Source organism: Dichomitus squalens (assembly GCF_000275845.1).
Source record: "Dichomitus squalens LYAD-421 SS1 unplaced genomic scaffold DICSQscaffold_1, whole genome shotgun sequence".
NCBI lineage: Eukaryota > Fungi > Basidiomycota > Agaricomycetes > Polyporales > Polyporaceae > Dichomitus > Dichomitus squalens.
In genome coordinates this window covers 2,933,984-2,954,543 of record NW_006766883.1, presented here as the reverse complement: position 1 = coordinate 2,954,543, position 20,560 = coordinate 2,933,984, and the positions used below count along the sequence as shown (strand labels likewise).

Below are 20,560 nucleotides of genomic sequence, written 5' to 3'. Positions count from 1 at the left end.
CAACGCTATGGTCACTCACCTAGTCCCAATGACCAAGAGGTCGAGATGGGGACTAGGGGGCGCCTAAGGGGGTCCTTATATACTCAAGGGGCTGCTTAGCAACCAAAGACAAGGCGCGAGAGCGAGGCAGTGAAGATGACAAAGGGAGAACAAAGAGCGGGAAGGAAAAGGCAAAGGCATGGCGATCACGGGAACGTAGCATGCGGGTGTGGGAACGTATCTGCAGTGTCCAAACTGGGATGGGCTAAGAAAGGGAATGGTCCGAAAATGGAAGGTGGGCGTCAAGGGGAGGGGAATGGGCGGCAAAAAGGGGCGTCTGTCCAACGTCCGTGACAAAGGGCTTTAGAACCTCTGAGCAAGTACAACTTTCCCATTGCCGACCCTTCAGCATCCTTTGGCACGCGTCGGCAAAGGGACAAGTTACGACTTTCCCGAAAACAAACCTCCGTTTCACGCGAAGGGATCCCGAGCGCTGCCCGTCGTGTCTGGGCCTGTGACCATGATGTGGCCTGTTTAGGCAGGTCGGGTAGGTTAGACGCCGGAGAGAAAAAACCCCGCGCGTTCACGGACTTATGCAAGGCGCTGTAGGACCGTCCCGGAAAATCTCTTGCATCTCACAGGGTTGGATTACGCGCCCTGCCTGTCGTGGGAGCTAGCCTTTGGGACGTGACCGTGACAGGAGTACAATCCCAAGCCTGTCTCCGGTCCTTATATATATTTGGGACCGCGGCATTGGCCAATGCCGTCGTGTCACGGTATCTGTGATTTGACCCAGGAAAAGCAGTCCCCCTCATAAGCGCCCATTCCTGCCTATTTCAGGTACTTTGCATCAATGGCCGTTTTCCTTGCTCACTGTATTCGAGTCCGTCCTCGCCATCGGGAGCAATGAGCACTTCTGCAGAGTGTATATTGCACTCGTTCAAAAGCAGTATAGAAGGTTCATACAGACAGGATAGTCAGGGACTATACCACGTCATTGTAAATAGTTCCTGGCATCAGGACACTCAGGATACCCCACCTAGTGTCCGCGTTCAGACGCAATATTGAAGAACAGGCACGACGGGAATGGCGTCTGTTTCCTGGAACAGGTAAACAGCTCAGAAACAGGTCTGACGGGTGGAAGAATTAACGCTTCAGCATTTCAGCGAGTGAACGTGTTAATCCAAACTTTAGGTTTCCTCAACAGTGGACGCGTAGAGCAGGAGAGTGCTGGCGACTTCGGAACGGTAACAGATGTCGCGCAGGATGTTGCGCTGATCACACGAATGGAACAAGTACACTCGGAGTCTGCGAAACGCATACACTGTTGCATACGTAGCCATACAAGGGTAGACCCACATGAGATACTGAACATACGTGATAGATGGTGGCGAGCACCCGTTTACTCCTCGTCTTCTTCGTCGCCGCCCTCCTCCTTCTTCGCAGCAGCAGCCTGGCGCTTGCGCTTGACACGACCGGGGCGGCCTCCTCCGTATGGCGAAGTGAGGGCGAAGTCGATGTGCTTTTGGGACTCGAGACGGACGACGAAGGAGGGAACATTGACGATCTGCTTGCCGACACTGTGATATAGATTGGTAAGGAGACGACGAAGGCGAGATTAGGGATGGATCAAGATACCGAATGTGCCTTTGGCGAATGAGGACACGAGCGTGATGGATTGACTTCGCCAAACCGCTCTTGAAGACCTGAGTCTGGAGACGGCGCTCCAAGAAGTCCTCAATCTTCAGGGACAGCACGTAATCGAGACGCATGCGGGATTCATCGAGCACACCGATGCGGACGAGACGGCGAATGAGGGCGTTACCCTCGAAAAGACGCTTAGGGTCCTTGTCATCGAGCTTGAGCAGCTCACGGGCCGCGCGACGAATCTTGGAAAGAATGAGGCCAATGCGCCAAATCTCGCGCTTGTTGCGGAGACCGTACTCGCCGGCGAGCTAGAATAGGCCAACCCATTCGGATGCGTCTCCACATGTAACTTAGCCTTCCATGAACACGCACCTTCAGCTCGGAGTCGAGACGAGCCGACTCGAACGGGCGACGGGGGACCTTGTAACTGTAAAGTTATCGTCGCAACAATAATGGGGCACGGCTGTGATCAGCACGATGCATCCCTCCACTATGTGGATCTTGAAGAACAAGAAATGCTCACGTCTTGCTGTGGTTCCGCGGGGCCCTGGAAGTCTACAATCAGTACAACAACAGCTATCGCACTTAATACGATGCACATACCGAGGCATTTTGTCTTGAGGATGGCGGGGACGACGGAGGAGTCTTGGTACTTGGCCTGCGGACTGTTCTGGGTATCGCGCAAACGACGGCAAACAGCAGAGTTGGCGCCGAGCCACAGCTATACAGTTTGTCCCAGCCACCCGGCAATTCCCGGCAAGCGGCTGAGGATTCTACGATTGCATAGTGCCGACTCCACCAGCAACCCCGACGACCGTCAGTACCTCCTTGCTCGCTGTGCTTGACCATCCCTAGCTCAATTCTGTCCAGTCTTCAAGATGCCACACTCCTTCGGTTACCGGGCGCGTACGCGCGACATGTTCAAGCGGGGGTTCAAGGGTGCGAACCTTTGATCTTGCATTGTATCTCTCCAAGGCTCAAGTTGCGATCGTAGAGCATGGCCCCATCAAGCTGTCCACCTACCTCACCAACTACCGCATTGGTGACATCGTCGACATCAAGGCAAATGCCGCGCAGCAAAAGGGCATGCCCCACAAGTACTACCACGGGTAAGTCTCATACTCGACGGGTTTACGCCTTCCCAACTCAAAAACGAGAATGCATGTAGTCGCACTGGTATCATCTACAACGTGACCCCTAATGCTGTCGGCATAATCATCAACAAGGTCGTCGGCAACCGCTACATTGAGAAGCGAGTCAACATCCGGGTCGAGCACATCAGGCACTCAAAGTGCAGGCAGGAGTTCCTTGACCGTGTCAAGCGAAACCATGATGCGCATGCAGCGGCGAAGGAGAAGGGCGGTGAGTACTATCCTAAAACTCTTTCAATGCTGTTACTTATGCCCGTTGGGCATCTCGTTCACAGAGCGTGTCAACCTGAAGCGTCAGCACGTCCTCCCCCGTGGCGCCTACACCATTTCGACCAAGGATAACGCACCGCAGACGATGACGCCCGTGCCATACGAGACCACTATCTAAAATGCCCCTTCTCTCCCTTTTTGTCGTCGCATTTATCACGAGGTTCATGCATGTTGTCTCTCATGTTCTATGTATGCCCATGCGCCACCAATACGCATAACATGGAAACACTGTATACTATGCGCCGTGAGTGGCTATGAGCCCCGACTGCATCACCAAGTCGCCATCTCAGGACTCCCGTGTTGAGTATCACTGCAATCTATGTACACAGTAAGTAGGCAGTGTCGTACAAACTGCGATTGTTTGCCGACGACTAGATCTGGATACCGAGAGACGCTCAACACCAAGCACTTGCTTACAACCATACCATGCCCTCTCATCGTCGACGCTCGTCCTCTAGAGACCGGTCGGTATCTCCTACTAGGAATCGTTCTCGTTCCCGCTCTCCTGAGAGGAGGGCCTCGCTGCCAGATGGTGTGTCTGAGATCTCCGAATCCGACTACTTCCTCAAGAGCGACGAGTTCAGGGTCTGGCTGAAGGAAGAGAAGGGCAAGGTCAGCATACACACCCACTAACACATGAAATAGTACCGGTATCTGAAACCTGGAACATACCACATAATGTCTTTCAGTACTTCGATGAGTTGTCCAGCGACAGAGCGCGAAAGTGAGCATATAGACTTCGAGCCCTCGATGTTTACTGAAACAAAGGACAGGTACTTCCGCAAGTTTGCGAAGGTATGATCACAGCCCCGCTCTTTGATTACTCTCCGTCTGACTGCTAGTAGGCATGGAACAAAGGCAAATTGTCGAGTACGTGAGGTGACTGGACCTATTTATCTCGATGTTGATGTGTCACGGCTATAGGGTCCCTCTACTCCGGCGTGGACAAGACGCCGGCAAGCAGTCAGACAGCCTACAAGTGGTCTTTCGCGTCCAAAGCATCCCGCTCAGACAATGATGCGCTACGCGCTGCACGCGAGGAGATAGACAAAGCCACGTACAACCGTTCACAATCCTCCGGATCATCGTCCGGCCCATCTAGCGGACGCGTCATGGGTCCCACGATGCCGTCTGCGGCTGACCGCGTTCTTGTGAGGGAGACCATGGAGGAGCGCCGTGCAGCTGAGCGAGACTACCAGCGCAAGCGAGAGAAGAAGGAGGCGAAGGAGAGAATCGAGGACATGGTCGGGCCGAAGGAGCTTGGGCGGGCGGGGCAGCTGGAGAAGAAGAAAGCGCAGCGCGAGGCGAACAGGGCCTTCAGGGATAAGGGAGACGACGGCCTCGACGTGGACGAGTCGACGCTGATGGGGGGTGGGGACAGTTTCCAAGCCCAGTAAGTCTTGCGCATATGTTTTGCTGGGAACTGCTATTGAGCAGAGATCGCAGGATCGCGCGGCGAGAAGCGGCAAAGAGACGATTTGAGGAGAAAAGGCAGGAAAAGATGTCTGGAACGAGCGAGCGAGCGAACGAGCTGCGAGCCAAAGATAAGGCCACCATGGATATGTTCATACAGATGGCGAAGGCCAGATATGGCTGATATTGGGGGTGTATCCATTTCGTCCGCTGTGCATTCGTCTGATATTCTATTGTGCAGTTTCATATCTCCGTACTTCATAGTACTTGTATCGTTTCTCTGATTGCTATCGCGCTCATCTACATGCTCGGTGGAAGGACCTACAATATCTGTGCGTGCATACACGCCCGCAGGTCGGCTTCGTCTCTTCGAATTTAATGACAGCGCGACGCATTCGGAAACATCGCAAGGTTCGCGTCCCTTTCCAACGATGAACAGCTCTCTAACGGCGGAGCGAGCAGTAGTGAGAAAAGCTGGTGGTGAAGCGAGCGAGCGAGTCCGAGTATCAGGAGGGAAACCAGCCGGCAAGTAAGTGGACTGGAGTATCACAAACGCAATCGTATTAGCGCAAGCAGCGAGTGCAGTAAGGAGCTAATAAGATACAATGTCGGGAGTCACGGACGTGAGCGCTCCCGGTGCAAGAACGAGAGACAGTGGAAAAGAGAGGTTTTTAAAACGAGAGATAGAGCTCCTTACGAATGCTACCGTATCCTAGGGGCCGATCGTCTCTCAAAGAGGAAAGAAAATGTAAGCTCCCTCACTACTCACTGCACGGCTTGGACCTACTAGGTAACTCGTCGTCTCATAAATGGGTGTTGTTCCACACCGACCTCACTACGAAATCCGCCGGGTTGGGGTTTGCAACCTTGGAGAGCGAAGGGTTGAAGACAAATTGCACTGTAGTATCAGCTACAATCAGCATTTGTCCTCGGTGACTCATAGCGTTGCCCGGCACTCACGAGTACGGTCAATCCCGGGAATGAGGTAGAAGCCATTTGTAGGAAGCCCCGTAGAACTATCCCGGAAGTAGCCCACCGTGCCGGCAGGGTGGTCGAGCCACGCATGCACTCCAACGCCGCCCTTTGCAGAGAGCGTGAATGTGAGGTCGTCGCCAGGCGTGATCTTGATCGCGGGGTCAACAAGTTTGGCCAATGCTAGGCTGACCGGAGTGAACTGCAAGGGTAGCTTGTCAGAGACATGTCCTGAAGAATAAGCGATGAGTTCTACATAAGATTCCTGTGTCACCGTCTTGCCATCAACCACTGCGGAGACGTTCAAGAGCAGGAAGACGTCCAACGCGGTCTTGCCAGCAGGAAGAATTTTACTCAACCCCGAAGCAGAATAAATGACCGAATTGTTCAGCGTCGGGACCTCGAAACGCACGCTGCTGGAGTTGACCGCATGCCCGCTCCAGTCGTACCACGTCAGCTGCGCGGTACCGCTCACCGTCTCCAATCGGTCGGAGGTGACGAGGACCTCCAGAGTCTCGTTGCCGGCGAACCAGAACGGGTAGATCGTCACGGGGGAATAGATGCTCGTCAACCCGTATTGGAGGACCTTCCACCGCCCCGAGTACTCGATCGCCGACCAGCTCACGCCCTGCCAGATGTCATTCAGTTGCCAGACGAGAGAACCGAGGTTATTCTCTCCCCGGCCGGCGCCACGGCGGTACCACGCGATTTCGGAGAGCATGTTGAGAGACTGGAAGATCTGCGTCGACCAGCACCACTGTGCGAATGTCTGGTTCGAGTCGGTCGTGCCGGGTGTGGGGAAGTTCAGTGCGACGGCTGTTGTCATCTCGGTCTGGCCTGCGACAGCATTTGGATTGGGCCATACGAGCGAGCCGGCTGGCAGATGGTGGTCTCGGGATGCGACGACAAGAGAGTTAAAGGAGAAATCGCCAGGGTGCTCGAGGACCTCTTCCCAGCTGTAGAACGAGGGCATGGAGATGAATCCGAACTCGTTCACAAATCTATATACACATGGTCAGCATGTATCCGATCTACAGCCAGAGGATCGGTTAACCTGGAAATCGGATAGGTAGTGTAGTCGAAAGCGGCGGCAGGGTCGTAGTTGTAGCGCTCTGAAAAAGTATGAGGATGTATATTGGCACAGATATCAGGGAGACTGACCTGAGTTCCCGTAGATGAAGCCAGACGTTTCGTTGCTATACCTGACCACATAGGGGTCCAGGCTGAGTACGCCGTTGGTAGTCGAACAGTCCGTGTATGCAACCTTCGGATGTTCGGATCACCTTGCGTTCTGCATGAACGATTACAACACTTACCGAGGACTGTTCCTCTAGGACGATGTCGTGCAAGAACTCCCCGAACAAGGTTTGGTACTGAGGGGGCATCCTTAGCACTAGCGTAATCTTGATTGAAAGCCTCAACTCACCTCATCCAAGAAGTGCTTGCCATTCAAAAACGTCTGATTCACGAGAGTGACAATGGCTTCGATCTCGTTTCCGCCCGCCCACTGTGCATTACTAGGATGGCGATTGATCCTCCTGACGTTTTGGCGGACCTCCTTCTCGATGCTCGTGAGTAGGAAGTCGTTGATCCCATAAAGCGAGTCCGAGAAGATGAGCTCTGACCAGGCTAAGATGCCCAGCTCGTCGCACGCCGAGTAGAAGTCGTATCCCCCGGTCAGCTCGTCAGATGGCTGGTAGATGCCTCCGCCCCATACACGGAGCTGTATAAACCCCATCGCGCGTCTTAGTGATTGGAATGAGGCTCTGGGAGATGAGACGCACCATGTTTTGCCCGCTGTGCACGGCACCCTCGAGCACCCACCTGACCTGGGCAGACGTCACGCGCGCATAGAATGGATCGAACGGAATGATGTTGGTCCCGAGGGCGTAAAATGCCTTTCCGTTCACTTCGAAGTGCCACTGGTCGCCCGGAGTGATCCCGCGCGAGTCTATCTCTTCCTGAGAATACGGCGTCTGGATGAGCTCAATGGTCCGGAACCCGCTCCGGATCGTGAAGCTTTCAGTCGAGCTGTTTCCAAGCGCGAGTGCGACGGTGAAGTTGTACAACTGCGGAGTGCCGAGGTTGTGCGGGAACCACCGCTGCGGTATACCCTCGGGCACCGTGAAACTTGCGCTGACGACAGTCGACGCATTCGTCCCGGCAGGGATAGCGCTGACCGGAAGAGGGCTCGAGGTGACATTCAGCTCAGGAACGGAGATGGTGATGGTAGGTGAATCGGCGGAGACGGCAGAGCGGACGGTGAGCGTGACATTGACGAGCCAGTCGGCGGATTGATTGGCCCTGACGGCAGATGTTTGGCCGACCTTAGATATCTCAAGGGAGGTCTCCTCAAAGAACACACTGCCTGTAGACGCGAGAAGGGGATGTGAGGCCGGTGTCGTACTAGCAGATGCGTTGGGCGAGAGTGTGACGAGGTAAGCTGGCCTGAAGATGCCACTAGGGACAAATGCCGGACCCTGTAATAGAGATGAATACTGCAGTGTAGATGTTCAACTTCCATAGGAGGCTCACCCAGTCCCAGCCAAAGTCAGATTGCGTCTTGCGAATCCACTGACGGACACCCGGGTACTCGAACTAGTCCAAACCGACATAAAGATGAGATCAGAGCTTTGCTCCCACCAGAAGCAATTAAATGCTTACGTCGACTACAAGAACATCTTCCACATCCGGACGAGAGGTCACATTCTGCCCGTAGTGCCAAGCCGACTCAAAGGCTACCGTGAGGTTGGTGTCGTTGTTTACGGGAGATTTTATGAGGTCCGTGACGTCGAAGACATACTGTTGGAACTGATTGTTTACCCATGCGACTGGGTGCCCTGCGATAGTCTAGCACATGCCGTCAGATGGTCCTTAAAGGCGCATATACGCTGGTCTCACGATGTTCGCGATGGTATCAATGCCGTAGAAGACGAGCAACGCCCTCGTATCGTCCGTCAAATTCTGGGTCAAGGGGGAGATGTCAGCCTTGTATGTCCAGTCATTGTCTACGATCCACCGCTGTGCAAAATCTAACGTCATAACAAAGTAAGCCACTTTCTCTGTGGATCAGCCAGTAGACGTACCGTTGATGCCTAAGAGGGGCTCTGTGATAATGCCTGCTTCCAGAAGGTCAAGGTGCACTTGAGAGGGTACCTTCGCGGGAACGTTTATTGAGTGATTCCCGTTTTCGAGAGACCAAGTCAAGCCAGACAAGCTCAGCACGTCCGCCGAAACGAATACTGGGGCAAGCCCAGCTACACAGAAAGACAGTAGCTCTGTCCACATAGCGTCTTGCTGTGGTTGAGAGCACCAATAGTTGGGAGGATGGCAAAGTCTGTGAACTAAGGAAGCTATTTAACGGACGTGGATCTCTGACTTCGGGGGTTCAGTCGCCGTACTGACCACGCAAGCGAACCGGTCTTCACCGCTAAACCGCGTTAGGCCGCGCAACAGAACACCGATCAGTTGCAGAGGCGCAGATTCAGGAGCACTCCCAGACTCTCGTTTGACATCTTGATGATGGATGTTTTACCGGATCCACGCGACCCAGTGCCACTCTGAAATCCGAATCGCATCCTGAAGGGACCGCGACGAGCTACCGTCGCACTGGCTTATTGGCCATTGCGAGCATAGTACATACCTAGCAGCAGAGTCGCCTACGTTTGAGCTGTGGCGTCAACATATGCTGTCGTCGGACTTGTGAAGTCTATTTCCGTGTGCAGGGTCGTGCTGGCAACACACCCGAACAAGTAGGGTACGTCATTCGGAATACAGTGGCGACACAGCGTGACTCACCTAGAAGTGCAGCCATCATCGGGGTACCTCACGTATGTAGATCACGAATATTTGGTCTCGTGCCCACATCAGGAAACCATTTTCGACAGAGCCGCATGCTACGGCAATGTAGGCTGCGCATACTGAGCGCCGGTTATGTAGGCGACGGAAGAGCATCTTCCCCTCAGATGTAGGACGTCAACCATGTTTGACGTTAGAGTCAAACGAAATGCAGGCAAACGCTGGCACCCCATCGCTGACCAAACATTCGTCTCGCGTGGCCGGTCAGTGGAACTAAGCGCCCGTTTAGCTCTGTTCCGAAAACAATCGGTTCGCAGCAGACTGCTGTACGGAGAACGTTTGTGCTTGAAGACTGAGCGTAGCAGGGTGCGTAGCCACGTATACACATGGTCAATTGATAGCGAAGCTCGCCAATTCCACGCGTAGGCAACTATGTAGTGTAACTGTGCGTCGATCGAAAGTGGTAACTGGAGCGCCCTCCGGATGCGAGAACGTTTACGATTTCACCCAACTGGCTACGTAGCAGGCTGCGTAGCCACGTATTCACGCAGTCGATTGATGGCGAAGCCCGCCAAGCTCTTTGTGTATGCAGCCACGCAGTCGTGTAACTGCGCGCCAATTGTAGGTTGTAACTGGTGCGCCCTCCGGCAGGAGTTCGGCGAAGGGCAAGGCCAAAGTCTATACATCCTGTAAAGCCCTTGAGTAGACTCGTTTTGCACGCATTAGAACCGGATAAATGGTAGAGAACAGTTGGATTATAGTCGATCTACATTGCGCAAGGAAAGAGCTTTGTTGCAGGGGCCACTAAGAACTAAGAATAGGATACTTGGCGTCGCTTACACGACTGCACGCTTGTGTTGTGACTGCGAAAGCGAACGCGCGACTGCATGCATTCGTGGCTACGTAGCCAGTTGCGTGCAATTGTAAACACTCTGCCGGATGCAATGGCTTGAGTCCTGCGGCAGATCCAGGAAAACCATTTGTTGTAGGGGCCACTGAGAACTCAGAATAGAGCGTCGCTTACCGGACTCGGTGATTACACGACTGCCGCGTAATCGTGTTGTAGTAACTGCGAAATCGAGCGCGCGACTGCGTGCTTGGGCAAAGAGATCCGAGAAACATCGGCGTAACCGGCTACACGACCACGCACGCACGCTGCGACAACGCACTCGCTGTCCGGTCACGACACGGTTATGCAATCATGTAATCGTAGGGTTAGGACAAGGATTTCCTTGCGCATCATGAGTGAACCATAACTCAGGTATTTTATGATATCCAGCTGTGCTTTGACGCGGACAAAAAAACACTCAAGGGCTCTGCAAGGTGAATACACTCGCGCGGAGGTGGGAGAACCTCGCCATGGATCGACTACGTGAGTACGTCGCTACACAGCTTGCTACGTACCCTGTTGCGCTCAGTCGTAGACGTTCTTAGCTGCATAGCCTGTTACGTCCAGTTGTAGTCTCTCTGACCGTCTCAGCGGAAAGCCCGACGTTCGAGGTGCACCTTATACCCGAACGGTACTTTTGATGATTGGACGCCATCAAAAACAGTATAGCATAATCAACACTGCACCAATAGATAAGGTACAACAGAGCGGACGATCCTCATTCACATCCATGCCCTGTCGTCGGGATCAAGGTATTCCGGCTAGGCAGGCAGTTCAGCTCAATGCTTGTCCGCGAGAAGGGCTAGACTTACCTCCACTCCTGATGTTCCTAGTACTGGACGGCTGGAGGAGAGGAACCGGCCCCGCGATTTCGCTATGGGTTGAGAGACGGTAGGGCGTGCTGTGCCCCATGCAGTATTCTCAGCGTCAAGGAACTGCTTTTGGGATGCACGCAAATCAGATAAGCTCTGAGGAATACGAACGCAGAGCACACCTCTGGTAGCGGGGTCAGAGCGGAATGGTTGGCGCGAGCGGCCTTTTGCCTTTGGGGGAAGGAGGATACGGAGAATTTGCCATTTGCCCATGCCGTGTTATCGGCGTCGAGCATGTAGTCTTCGGTCTCCTGGCGTAGGGACAGCATGAGTGGTGCAGATCTGGGGGAAGGATGCAGACAGACGTACGAATTCTAAGGCGGCATCTTCCTTGATGAAGACATCTTCAATGGCAAACTCCACCTGCAAGGTGACCGCGCGAGGCGTCAGGAAGGGAGAAAGAAGCACAGCTCGGCAAGACTCACCAGGGTGCTACATTCCGATTGGGGAGCCGACGGCGCAATCAGTCGAGAGCTGCCATTGCGCTTCTGCAGAAGACGAGCTCGCAGTCAGCGTCGATCAATAACACCGACCATGCAAACCATGACCGGGGGTGGCGGTGTGGAAAGATGAGTCGTATTCACCGGCTTTATCGCAGCTCCAAATGCCGACACTTTGTTCCTCAATGAGGACCGAGGAAGTTCCTTGTCATTGCTCGAAGCGTCCTTGGTGAACATCTGCGATAGGCACATCAGTCAGCTCGTAAGGTTAATGTCGCGGGCAGATGGGGAGCTCAGTACGCACTGTGAATGCGAGCGTCGCACTTCGGATAATATGAAGGTTGAGATTCGGGTCAACGGGGACTGAGTTGGCACGTCGCAGTCCATGACGTCCTCTGATATATAGACAGGAAATCCAAACAAGACCAGCTGGTGCCTTGCACCTGCTCCAGGATGGTAGAGGGCTGTCGGCGGAGGATACAGAGCGGTCGTGGTTCGAGACATGGAACCATGATGCACATAGGGCCGGAAGTCTGTGGCCCGCATGCCGCAGAAGCACAGAATGTCTGGGAACAGCATCTCGGCCCATTGTATTCAGGCTCTCACCGGCGACGAGGCCTTGGGAGCTCTAGAAATACACAAGGGAGAATCTCGTGGAGATCTCGCTGTTGGCACTCGGAATGGATTCCGCAAGGGCTATCGGATGGGCCCTCTGGCCTCTCCGTGGGCCTGGGCGGAAAAACCTGCCACATTGAATTCGGTCACATCGAAGGAGGTAGTCGAGGGGCAGAACCCATGACTGGGTCCATACATTTGGTCATTGTGCCCATCTGACGGAGCCGCACTGCACCAGCCCTACGGCAGAGGCACGAGCAGGCGGCTTACGCATGCATCCATCGCGAATAAGTGGTTTAGACATAAGCCATAGGACCCTCATGACGCCATGGGTGCATTGAGTGTGGGTATAAAAGCCCTGTTCTGGTGCCAGGTCGTCATCTACGACCGTCTGCCGCGTCTTTGACGCATGTGGCCCATTGTTAGCCTATCCTCTCATACGCACACACTCGACGATGGTCAGATTTCGGGGCGGGTAGAGAGCAAGGGTCATGGTGAGCATTCCACCGACACTGATTGTTGCACAGCTGTGGCTCGACTATCGACACCTCCGGCACGGTGTTGAGGCACCCTGACTCATTGACGGGCGACCCTCAGACACTATCTAGCGTCTGGGCCCCTGAATCACGTCCCGTCGAGTGCCGCGCTGGACATGTCGCATGGTGCACCACTTCGACGGTTACACCAAGGGCCGGACGAATCGGTGGAACTCAAGCGGATGGTGAGTGCTATGTGAGGACCACGGCAGCGGAAATACAATGGGAGAGATTCTCGGCGCGACAGGACGAAGACTGGGAGTAGAAGCTCACCCTCATACGCTTGGGCGAATACTTGGAGAAGGCCACTCGATCCCGCCACAAGCGGAGTAAACCCGGAGTGCCATGATATTGCTGCTTGGGGAGGCAGTGAAGGTAGTGCACCCTTGTTCATAGCAGCCGACGGAGTATTTAACGGGAGCATATGGAACATGATTGACAGTCATTCAAAACGTGGAAACAACACCTTGTTGTCTCTATAGCATATGATGATCGAGGCACACACCGAAAGACACACCGGGCATAGCTCATGGTCCGCGGGCTGGAAGCAGGAAAGCACAATGACGACATGGTTACGATGCACTGCAAACTTCCAATCCTTGTCAGTTTCTTAAAGCAACACTACTATGGCTTGCGCAACGCACCGGATACACTACGATAGAGACACGAGCTTATACAACCCATCATCAGCGTTCAGTTTTCATCCATAGCGGCATCTGATGGTCCGTCGGCCTTGCTCTTGCCAAAGGGCTGACCGCCGACGGCGAAGTCGACTCCCTCCTCTGACACAAGATGGTTTGTTTGATCGCTAATCCACTCGACACTGCGCTTCTCGTCATGGAAGTACTCATACGCGCGTTTGACATCTGCACTGTCGACGGCTTCCGCTTTACGTTTGAGCGCGAGCATTTGTGCACAAGAGATCAGGTTGAGAACATAACGTAAGGTGGTGTCTTGCGCCAGTCTTGAGAGAATCTCGAGGCCCTCTGGTGTCAGAGAGACGTCTTCCTCCTCGCAGCTGCGAACGTAAAATCTCATGAGCGAATGGACATACAGACACAGGCGGTGAAATACGAACCGAATGTTGATAATCTTCTTGATGTCCTCAGGTGAGTATGGTTGTGTGCTGACGATCAACACACGGTCAAGCAAGTCCGGAGGAAGTCCGTGAGGGCTGTGGAGGTTGGTCCCACGTATTCGCGCGACCCCTCGATTGGAAGCCATGATGACAAGGGGTGCGAGCTCGTTCTCAAGCGCCCTATTCAAGAATGAGAAACATTCGATGTCGAGCATGTGAACTTCATCGATGAACAAGACCTGATGCATTGCTTGAGTAAAGCGTTTGCGTCGTTGAAGAAGACATGAACTCACGCCTGGGATGATCTCCGCCTTTCCTTCTTCTCGCCATTCTGCCACTTTCGCATTGATCTGGTTGCGGAGTTCAGGCTTAATTTCACCCGTGTCTCCAGCAAAAAGCGCGAGGAAGCCTTGTGTTCGACTGTTGATGACGTCTATCTCATGTAAGGAGACCGTGTGCACAACTTCCTTGCGCTTTTGAATTTCACCCTCGGGGCATTGCACGAATTTAGTCTGTTGTACAAGAACATATTAATCACCCACGAAAAGCTGGCAAAACAGCAGGCACGCACGTCCGCACCCATAGCGTCGTAGTCCCTTGACCGCGCGAACGACCGACCAAGTTTTGTGACCTTGCCGGAGGTCTTGTCGATAGCAATGACGTCGCCCGCAGTGACTTTCTCCTTCGACAACGCGTCGATCATCTTGTTGCCGAGGTCATAGATGGTCTCCATGTCCGTCGTCTTGATGGTGAGCTTTCCGGTCTTCGTCGCCTATGTGCACTCTGATGAGTACATCGCGAGGGGTACTCTGTTGGCGTCGAACATACCCCTGTCAGACTTCGGTCGATTTGGATCTCAACGACCTCCCCTTCGATGATCTCTGTCTCCTCTTTGATGCGGACACCAATGCTCCTTCGGAAGGCTTGTGTTAAGGCTTCTGTTTTCGACATGGACAGTGAGAAGACTTCGCTTGCCGCAATCATGGTGAAAGGGACATCGGGACCAAGGGTTTGCGCCATGCCTACAAGACACGCGTTCAGCAACCCGCTCACCTCCCACAAATTCGATGCAAGACACACCTAATGCTATAGCAGTTTTACCCGTTGAAGGCGGGCCTGCGAAGAGCATAGCGCGTCCCGCGATGCGTCCTTCCTGAACCATCTTGAGGATCATGCCCGCCGCCTTCCGCGCCTTCGCCTGTCCCACCATACCCTGAGAACTCTCTCTTGGCTCCAACCTATCGTCAAGACCCAGTCCATGGATGTGCGAATGCGAACCTGAACCCGTAACATTAGTTCGCGAAGGCTGGGCAGTGGCTGAGACTCGGACGCACCGATCCGCTCCATTTTGGTGATATCCCGCAGCTCCGCGGTACCGGTGGATATTTGTGTCGCCTGTCCCAAGCCAAAGCATAATTATGAGGCCTAATAATCTTCCAGGAGAATATACGCGGTCGCATACCATGGTGAGGTTGGAAGAGGATTCGGAAAGACGCGCGTTGTCTGGGGCGCCAAACAAGCTCTCTTTTGCACCGTGACCGTGCGCTCGCGCTGCTCTGTCCACCTCGCTGACCAGCCATCGACGACGGCGGCAGCGACGAGCAGCTGCTCCTCATGTTTTCGTCGGCACGATGCCTCCTCCGTTCTGCCTTCTCTGCCATAAACGTCGCTAGCACTTCTTCCTTCGCCGCTGCCTCGTCCTCATCGGCCCTCGCTTCCTCGTCATCCGCTGTCTTTCCTCACGTTCTGAAGAACGCACGCCGCTACGCCACGGAAGCTACTACGTCTCAACAGTCTCCGTCGGAGGTCAATGCTGCCCTCGCGAGGACGTCTGTTCTTTACAAAACCTACAAACCCGTCACCCCGGGTATCCGTCACCTCAAGCGGCCGCTCTCTCCTCACCTCTACCAAGGCAGGCCTCTCCGCGAGCTCACAGTCCCCCTAAGAAAGCGCGGTGGACGCAACCACCATGGTCGTATAACTGTTCGGCACCGCGGTGGTGGGCACAAGCAGCGTATACGTATCGTCGATTTCATGCGTACCCAGCCCGGTCCGTGCGACGTCGTGCGTATCGAGTACGACCCCGGTCGTTCCGCGCATATCGCGCTCATCAAGAACCGGAACCCCGACCTCTTTGGCGAGAAGGTCTGGAGCTATATCCTTGCACCTGACAACCTCCGCGCGGGCGACGTCGTAGAGTCCTTCCGTCAGGGCATCCCGGACGGCCTCGTGCCCGGCTTCGTCGACTCGAAGGACGTACGAGGGAAGGCTCTGGAGAAGAAGGGGGACGTCGGCTTGACCCAATCACAAACGGCGTCGACAGCGTCGCTTGCACTGGGTGTCCTCCGTGCCATCACCATCAAGCCCGGAAACGTCGTCCCTCTCCGTCTCATCCCTCCCGGCACCATCATCCATAACATCGCGCTGAACCCTCAGGGCCGCGCTGTGCTTGTGCGCTCAGCCGGTACTTTCGGGCAGGTCGTCGCGCACGAGGACTCCGGGAAATACTCCCAAGTGCGTCTGCAGAGCGGTGAGGTCCGCAAGGTGCTCCAGGATTGTGTCGCGACCGTCGGCAAGGTCAGCAACCCACTCTGGAAGAACCGCAACCTCGGGAAGGCTGGTAGGAACCGCTGGCTCGGACGCCGGCCGCGTGTTCGTGGTATGGCTATGAACAGGTGTGTACATATCCTTTTGTCATCCGGGTTTTCTCTCATGGTACCTGTAGGTGCGATCACCCTCACGGAGGAGGTCGTGGAAAGTCTAAGGGTAACAAGCAGCCGCGCTCGGTCTGGGGTTGGGTCGCCAAGGGTGTTCGCACGCGGAAGCCTGGACCGAAGGGTCCCAAGAACAGCAACAAGATGGTCATCCGCGAGCGCCCTCGGGGCAAGGAGAAACGGGGCTTGTAGTTGGGGAGAGGTACACTCTTTCCAGGTTTGCTCGGTTGGGCGCACCCTATCGCTCGCAGCATTGCATGGTACGGCTTGATACATAATACACATTATAGTACCACTCTCCTCTCTTCGCGTTCGCGATGTTCCGAAAACGTGACTGCACTTGCACCGGTAAGATGGAGTCACAGAGTTCATTGAAGACTCTCACCAGAGCGAAGAGTATCAGGGCTCCTCTGGCTCTTCCTGCTCTTCGTCCTCGTCTTCGTTCTTCTTCGGTATCGTTGCTTCTTTCTGATCTTCCCGTTTCCCTACCACGTCTCTCCATGCTGTAAGCTGCTCTCCCAATGAGCTTTTCGCCTGCAGCACCGCTGCCCTCAAGCCCTCGTAATAAGCCTTCTGGCTGTCCGCATTCTCGGAGACGGGATACTGCAGCGTCGTTTTAGATGTGAGTCCCGCTGGCGCGGTGGTGTCTGACGGCGGGTTCAAGTCGTATGTGATGGAAAGTGTAGGCATGACTGCTTAGGGCGACGAAACGTATGTGCGAAAGCCAGAAGGAGTACCTAGCACGATATCTGTGGCGGACCCGGTCCGGCGATGGCCGAAGCGAGAAAAATATTCGGACGTCAAAACACACGTTCCTCCGTACCCTGCGTTTATCACAACTCCGGCCATGCCTCCCTCACAGCTCTTTCCTTGTCTTTCCCCCTCATCTCTCTTCGCCCGTCATGCCGGTTTTTGTGTGCTAGCAACCAAGGGTCCCTGTCTCATACCTTTGGTTGCTCCCCCTCGTGGCCCTCTAAGACCTATAAACCATAGATAATACCCTCCATAGACTTCTGCAGACTTCTAAAAGTCTTCAAGCGATCTTCAATTGGACATCCCAGCTAGGAATAGACAATACCTCACGACCACGCACGCATAGAATTATCTATTGCATAGAAGATAGACATGCGGACCGGACATCCCACCCCGCCGACATCTTCCCTCCCGCCCCTACCACGCCTTGCGACCCACACGCTCGCGGAGGTCACTACGGCGATCGACAACCTCCGCTCGATATATAGCGCTCCGGCCCTTGTAGCCCTGCCACGGCCTAAGTCGTTCCCGAAACACCTCATTCACGATACCTCCGTACCCGATTCCGGTTACGCCTCCGAGGAAGGCGACGAGGACGAATGCGACGAGGACGAGGACGAAATCAATCTTGACATCCTCCGCGCGGACCCCTTCGAACGCGAGTTCGCCATCCGCTGGCTCACCGGTTTCACCGCGCGCTCCGATACGTGGGTGTACGCGGACTACTGCTCTGAGGACGAATCGGACGCGCGCGCGGCTCTTGTGGACGCTGCTGCCTCCCTGCTTGGCACGTTCGCTGGAGAGGACGAGGAAGAAGCGGTCACGCGGATCTTCACGTTCCCCACCGGCTCCGGGACGTGCGACAGCGGCTCCGAGCCCGTCCATGTCGAGCTGAACGACGCCCCGTTGCTCAGCGACGACCACACTTCCGTCGGGCTGCAGAGCTGGGGCAGCTCCATACGCCTTGCGGATCGAATGTGTTTGGACCCGAGCACGTTCCGTCTCGCCCGGGGTCAGCGCATCCTCGAGCTTGGGGCGGGGACGGGCCTGCTGAGCATCGCTGCTGCGAAGCTCCTGGCCCGTTCGCCCTCTGCTGCAGGCACCACTGTCGTCGCGACGGACTACCATCCCCAGGTTCTCGACAACCTTCGCGAGAACGTCTCCACGAACTTTCACTCATCTCCGGAGTCTTTCGTGAACGTCCTTCCGCTCGACTGGCAGAACCCGGTTTACGAAGGCCCGCTCACGAGCAAGTTCGACGTCATCCTCGCGGCGGACGTCATCTACCACCCCGAACATGCCCGCTGGATCAAGTTGTGCGTGGAGGATCTGCTCGAGGCGCACGGGGTCTTCTGGCTCATTATCCCTCTCCGCCCGACGGGTCGGCACGAAGGCATGAGCAACACGGTAGACGCGATCTTCCCTCATGTTCCGGAAGCTCGGGGCGCGACAGAGATGTTGGCTATCCTCGGCGTTGAAGAGATGAGGAAGCAGGATGGCGTGGGCCGTGCAGACGAAGGCGGGTACAAGCTCTACAAGATCGGCTGGTCGCATGACTCTGCCTGACTGTCCTACTGTAGCTTTCTTGGGTATTTGCGATGCGTAGAAGGGACTCGAATATACGTGGAGTGTATAGTACACACTTTTATACAGATGCTAATAATATCATAAACAATTATGCAGTTGTTTTCCGTTCATCGACACCCGCCGAGGATGCTCAGCGGCGTTGGCTGAGGCCGCACAAGACGTACGCAACGTCCATCAGGTCGTCGTCCGGGCCGCTCCGTGCGACTTCGATCTCGACCGTCATTGGCTCATCCTTCTTGCCCTCTCCCTCGACCAAAACTTCCTTCTTTACAGCGATCGTGCTGTCGCTCTCCTCATCGTCTGTCATGCTTCTGAGCTCTCCTAGAGCGAAGCTGCTCGCAGGTGTCGTCGGAGCGTCGGTGAAACCGCCCTCGGTGTCTGTGTCGCCATGCATGTCATAGTCCGCCACTGGAATGTCTTCGTCCTCTTCCTCTTCATCCTCCTTCGTCGCCTCTTGCGTCCTCGAATGAGCGTGGTCATGACTCCGCTGCAATCCGCCGCTTGGAATGTCTGCAGTCGACTGATTCCTGTTCCGATTGGCGTCCCGGTGCCGGTGCCTCCTCTCTCTGTCCTTCTTATCCCTCGTCCCCTGCATTCTCGACCTGGACCTATCCCGCTCCTGCGCGCTGGCCCCTACGATCTCCCTCGCACAGGCGTACTCCAGTGTGATCCGCCGCCCGCCGAACATGACAATGTCTCGCTCCGAGCGCGGGACAGGGTCCGGACCAGCAGGAGACGACGGCATGTTCTCCCACAGCGCGCGATCCCCTGCGTCGTTCTCGTCCCCCGCCTTTCCGAGCGCAGCCTTGGGCTCCGGGGTCACCGGGCGAGCGGGTGGCGCCGACGAGGACGACGGGGAGCCCGAGGGCACGACGGCAGCCTGGGGCGGGCTCCGGGGAAGGAGCGCGGGCCGCTCCGCGCGCGCGGCGACGTCGTCGAGGGAGAGGTGGCGCGCGGGCTTGTGGCGGACGTGTCTCGCGGCGGGTTCGGGCTGCTCCTGCGCGTCCCGCTCGCGTTTGCGGCCCATCGCGGATGTCGCCGAGGTCGACGAGGTGCCGGAGAGGGTGCGTGTGCGCTCGCAGACGGTGTGGATGGTGTTCCCGGACGCGTCGGAGAAGGGCGAGGAAGGGGGGAGCGGGGACGGTGGCGAGAGCGAGGGCGGGGCGGGGGGTGTCGATGAGAGCTGGCGGTGCAGCCGACGGTCTGTCTGCCTTTTGTTCTGGAACCAGACGGTGACGGAGCGGATATCGCTGCGAGACCAAAGTCAGCATGCGGATAAAGGAAGAACGGAAATGTGCGCATGCGCGTAGCAACTAGAGCGGAGCGCGCGCGGGAAATGGAGGCGACGTTCGACGACAATCGTAAGGTACTCACATGTCGGCTTCCTTCGCCACCTGCTCACGCTGGTCCCGCGAGGGATGCGATGCTTTGTGGTAGAGATGCTCGAGCATCATGAGCTGCACGCTGGTGAAGCGTTTGCGCGTCCGCTTGACCGTGCCGTCTGGAGGAGTCTCATTGAAGGGACCAGGATGGGTGGCGGGGCCGGGCATGGAGTCGTCGGAGCCCAGGCTGGACATGGAGGATGTCCTGGAAAGCGAGTGGGAAGCGAGCGAGAACATGGTGTCGAGTAGGAATAAACGGACTTTGGTGTGCAGCAGGGGGACGAAACGCGGCCACCAACGCGGCCACCAACGCGTCCGGTATTTATTCTATCAGCCGCTGATCAACGCACGCGCGTACACAACGCGGTCGCGCGCATCACCTGACCGCGTCCTGTCGCGTCCACACGTGATAGCACGCGTTGTTGACTGCCCGGCAACACGCTTCGCGTTCGGTTCATGTTCAT

The 20,560-nt window shown here is 55.6% G+C and overlaps 9 protein-coding genes across 9 annotated transcripts; 4 read left to right on the top strand and 5 right to left on the bottom strand.

Moving 5' to 3' along the window:
- Positions 1–1,233: 1,233 nt before the first annotated feature.
- Positions 1,234–2,284, bottom strand: DICSQDRAFT_77039 (40S ribosomal protein S9). Its single transcript, XM_007360701.1, has 5 exons — positions 2,230–2,284; positions 2,150–2,173; positions 1,999–2,053; positions 1,618–1,934; positions 1,234–1,559 (listed from the first exon to the last, which is right to left on the bottom strand). The coding sequence occupies exons 1-5, from the start codon at positions 2,235–2,237 to the stop codon at positions 1,382–1,384; spliced, it is 582 nt and encodes a 193-aa protein (XP_007360763.1). The 5' UTR covers positions 2,238–2,284; the 3' UTR covers positions 1,234–1,381.
- A 139-nt stretch (positions 2,285–2,423) lies between these two features.
- Positions 2,424–3,293, top strand: DICSQDRAFT_131707 (uncharacterized protein). The gene is made up of 4 exons (XM_007360700.1): positions 2,424–2,565; positions 2,621–2,735; positions 2,795–2,988; positions 3,053–3,293. Exons 1-4 carry the CDS (start codon positions 2,505–2,507, stop codon positions 3,163–3,165), a joined length of 483 nt encoding a protein of 160 aa, XP_007360762.1. The 5' UTR covers positions 2,424–2,504; the 3' UTR covers positions 3,166–3,293.
- A 180-nt stretch (positions 3,294–3,473) lies between these two features.
- On the top strand, positions 3,474–4,644 carry DICSQDRAFT_48292 (uncharacterized protein; the record flags this gene model as incomplete). Its single annotated transcript, XM_007359890.1, has 6 exons — positions 3,474–3,659; positions 3,737–3,771; positions 3,821–3,842; positions 3,893–3,917; positions 3,972–4,440; positions 4,494–4,644. 6 exons carry the CDS (start codon positions 3,474–3,476, stop codon positions 4,642–4,644), a joined length of 888 nt encoding a protein of 295 aa, XP_007359952.1.
- Positions 4,645–5,263: 619 nt separating this feature from the next.
- DICSQDRAFT_96724 (glycoside hydrolase) lies at positions 5,264–8,875 on the bottom strand (the record flags this gene model as incomplete). Its single annotated transcript, XM_007360699.1, has 13 exons — positions 8,838–8,875; positions 8,519–8,776; positions 8,334–8,464; positions 8,097–8,282; positions 7,968–8,030; positions 7,217–7,912; positions 6,859–7,155; positions 6,749–6,805; positions 6,594–6,696; positions 6,487–6,544; positions 5,689–6,433; positions 5,421–5,634; positions 5,264–5,358 (listed from the first exon to the last, which is right to left on the bottom strand). The coding sequence occupies exons 2-13, from the start codon at positions 8,718–8,720 to the stop codon at positions 5,264–5,266; spliced, it is 2,847 nt and encodes a 948-aa protein (XP_007360761.1). The 5' UTR covers positions 8,721–8,776; positions 8,838–8,875.
- A 1,966-nt stretch (positions 8,876–10,841) lies between these two features.
- DICSQDRAFT_176995 (uncharacterized protein) lies at positions 10,842–11,943 on the bottom strand (the record flags this gene model as incomplete). The annotated part of the gene is made up of 8 exons (XM_007360698.1): positions 10,842–10,880; positions 10,932–11,054; positions 11,114–11,242; positions 11,301–11,354; positions 11,417–11,479; positions 11,576–11,668; positions 11,736–11,794; positions 11,853–11,943. 8 exons carry the CDS (start codon positions 11,941–11,943, stop codon positions 10,842–10,844), a joined length of 651 nt encoding a protein of 216 aa, XP_007360760.1.
- A 1,332-nt stretch (positions 11,944–13,275) lies between these two features.
- On the bottom strand, positions 13,276–15,125 carry DICSQDRAFT_123734 (TIP49-domain-containing protein; the record flags this gene model as incomplete). The annotated part of the gene is made up of 8 exons (XM_007360697.1): positions 13,276–13,600; positions 13,661–13,899; positions 13,954–14,172; positions 14,232–14,432; positions 14,489–14,682; positions 14,741–14,938; positions 14,995–15,055; positions 15,123–15,125. The coding sequence occupies 8 exons, from the start codon at positions 15,123–15,125 to the stop codon at positions 13,276–13,278; spliced, it is 1,440 nt and encodes a 479-aa protein (XP_007360759.1).
- Positions 15,126–15,189: 64 nt separating this feature from the next.
- Positions 15,190–16,675, top strand: DICSQDRAFT_77024 (mitochondrial ribosomal protein subunit L2). Its single transcript, XM_007360696.1, has 2 exons — positions 15,190–16,335; positions 16,386–16,675. Exons 1-2 carry the CDS (start codon positions 15,275–15,277, stop codon positions 16,564–16,566), a joined length of 1,242 nt encoding a protein of 413 aa, XP_007360758.1. The 5' UTR covers positions 15,190–15,274; the 3' UTR covers positions 16,567–16,675.
- A 116-nt stretch (positions 16,676–16,791) lies between these two features.
- DICSQDRAFT_13653 (uncharacterized protein) lies at positions 16,792–17,058 on the bottom strand (the record flags this gene model as incomplete). The annotated part of the gene is made up of 1 exon (XM_007359682.1): positions 16,792–17,058. A coding segment is annotated over one exon (267 nt), but the record flags the coding sequence as incomplete, so codon positions are not given.
- A 353-nt stretch (positions 17,059–17,411) lies between these two features.
- Positions 17,412–20,282, top strand: DICSQDRAFT_77021 (uncharacterized protein). The gene has a single exon (XM_007360695.1). The coding sequence runs from the start codon at positions 17,500–17,502 to the stop codon at positions 18,691–18,693; it is 1,194 nt and encodes a 397-aa protein (XP_007360757.1). The 5' UTR covers positions 17,412–17,499; the 3' UTR covers positions 18,694–20,282.
- Positions 20,283–20,560: the final 278 nt, after the last annotated feature.

Coding starts and splice junctions, on each gene's coding strand:
- DICSQDRAFT_77039 (XM_007360701.1), bottom strand. Junction 2,054..2,149: donor CCGCGGAACCACAGCAAGAC/GTGAGCATTTCT, acceptor ATAACTTTACAG/TTACAAGGTCCCCCGTCGCC. Junction 1,560..1,617: donor ATTCGCCAAAGGCACATTCG/GTATCTTGATCC, acceptor TCTATATCACAG/TGTCGGCAAGCAGATCGTCA.
- DICSQDRAFT_131707 (XM_007360700.1), top strand. CDS start 2,505: ATGCCACACTCCTTCGGTTACCGGGCGCGTACGCGCGACATGTTCAAG. Junction 2,566..2,620: donor GTTCAAGCGGGGGTTCAAGG/GTGCGAACCTTT, acceptor TTGCGATCGTAG/AGCATGGCCCCATCAAGCTG. Junction 2,736..2,794: donor CCCCACAAGTACTACCACGG/GTAAGTCTCATA, acceptor GAATGCATGTAG/TCGCACTGGTATCATCTACA.
- DICSQDRAFT_77024 (XM_007360696.1), top strand. CDS start 15,275: ATGTTTTCGTCGGCACGATGCCTCCTCCGTTCTGCCTTCTCTGCCATA. Junction 16,336..16,385: donor CGTGGTATGGCTATGAACAG/GTGTGTACATAT, acceptor TGGTACCTGTAG/GTGCGATCACCCTCACGGAG.
- DICSQDRAFT_77021 (XM_007360695.1), top strand. CDS start 17,500: ATGCGGACCGGACATCCCACCCCGCCGACATCTTCCCTCCCGCCCCTA.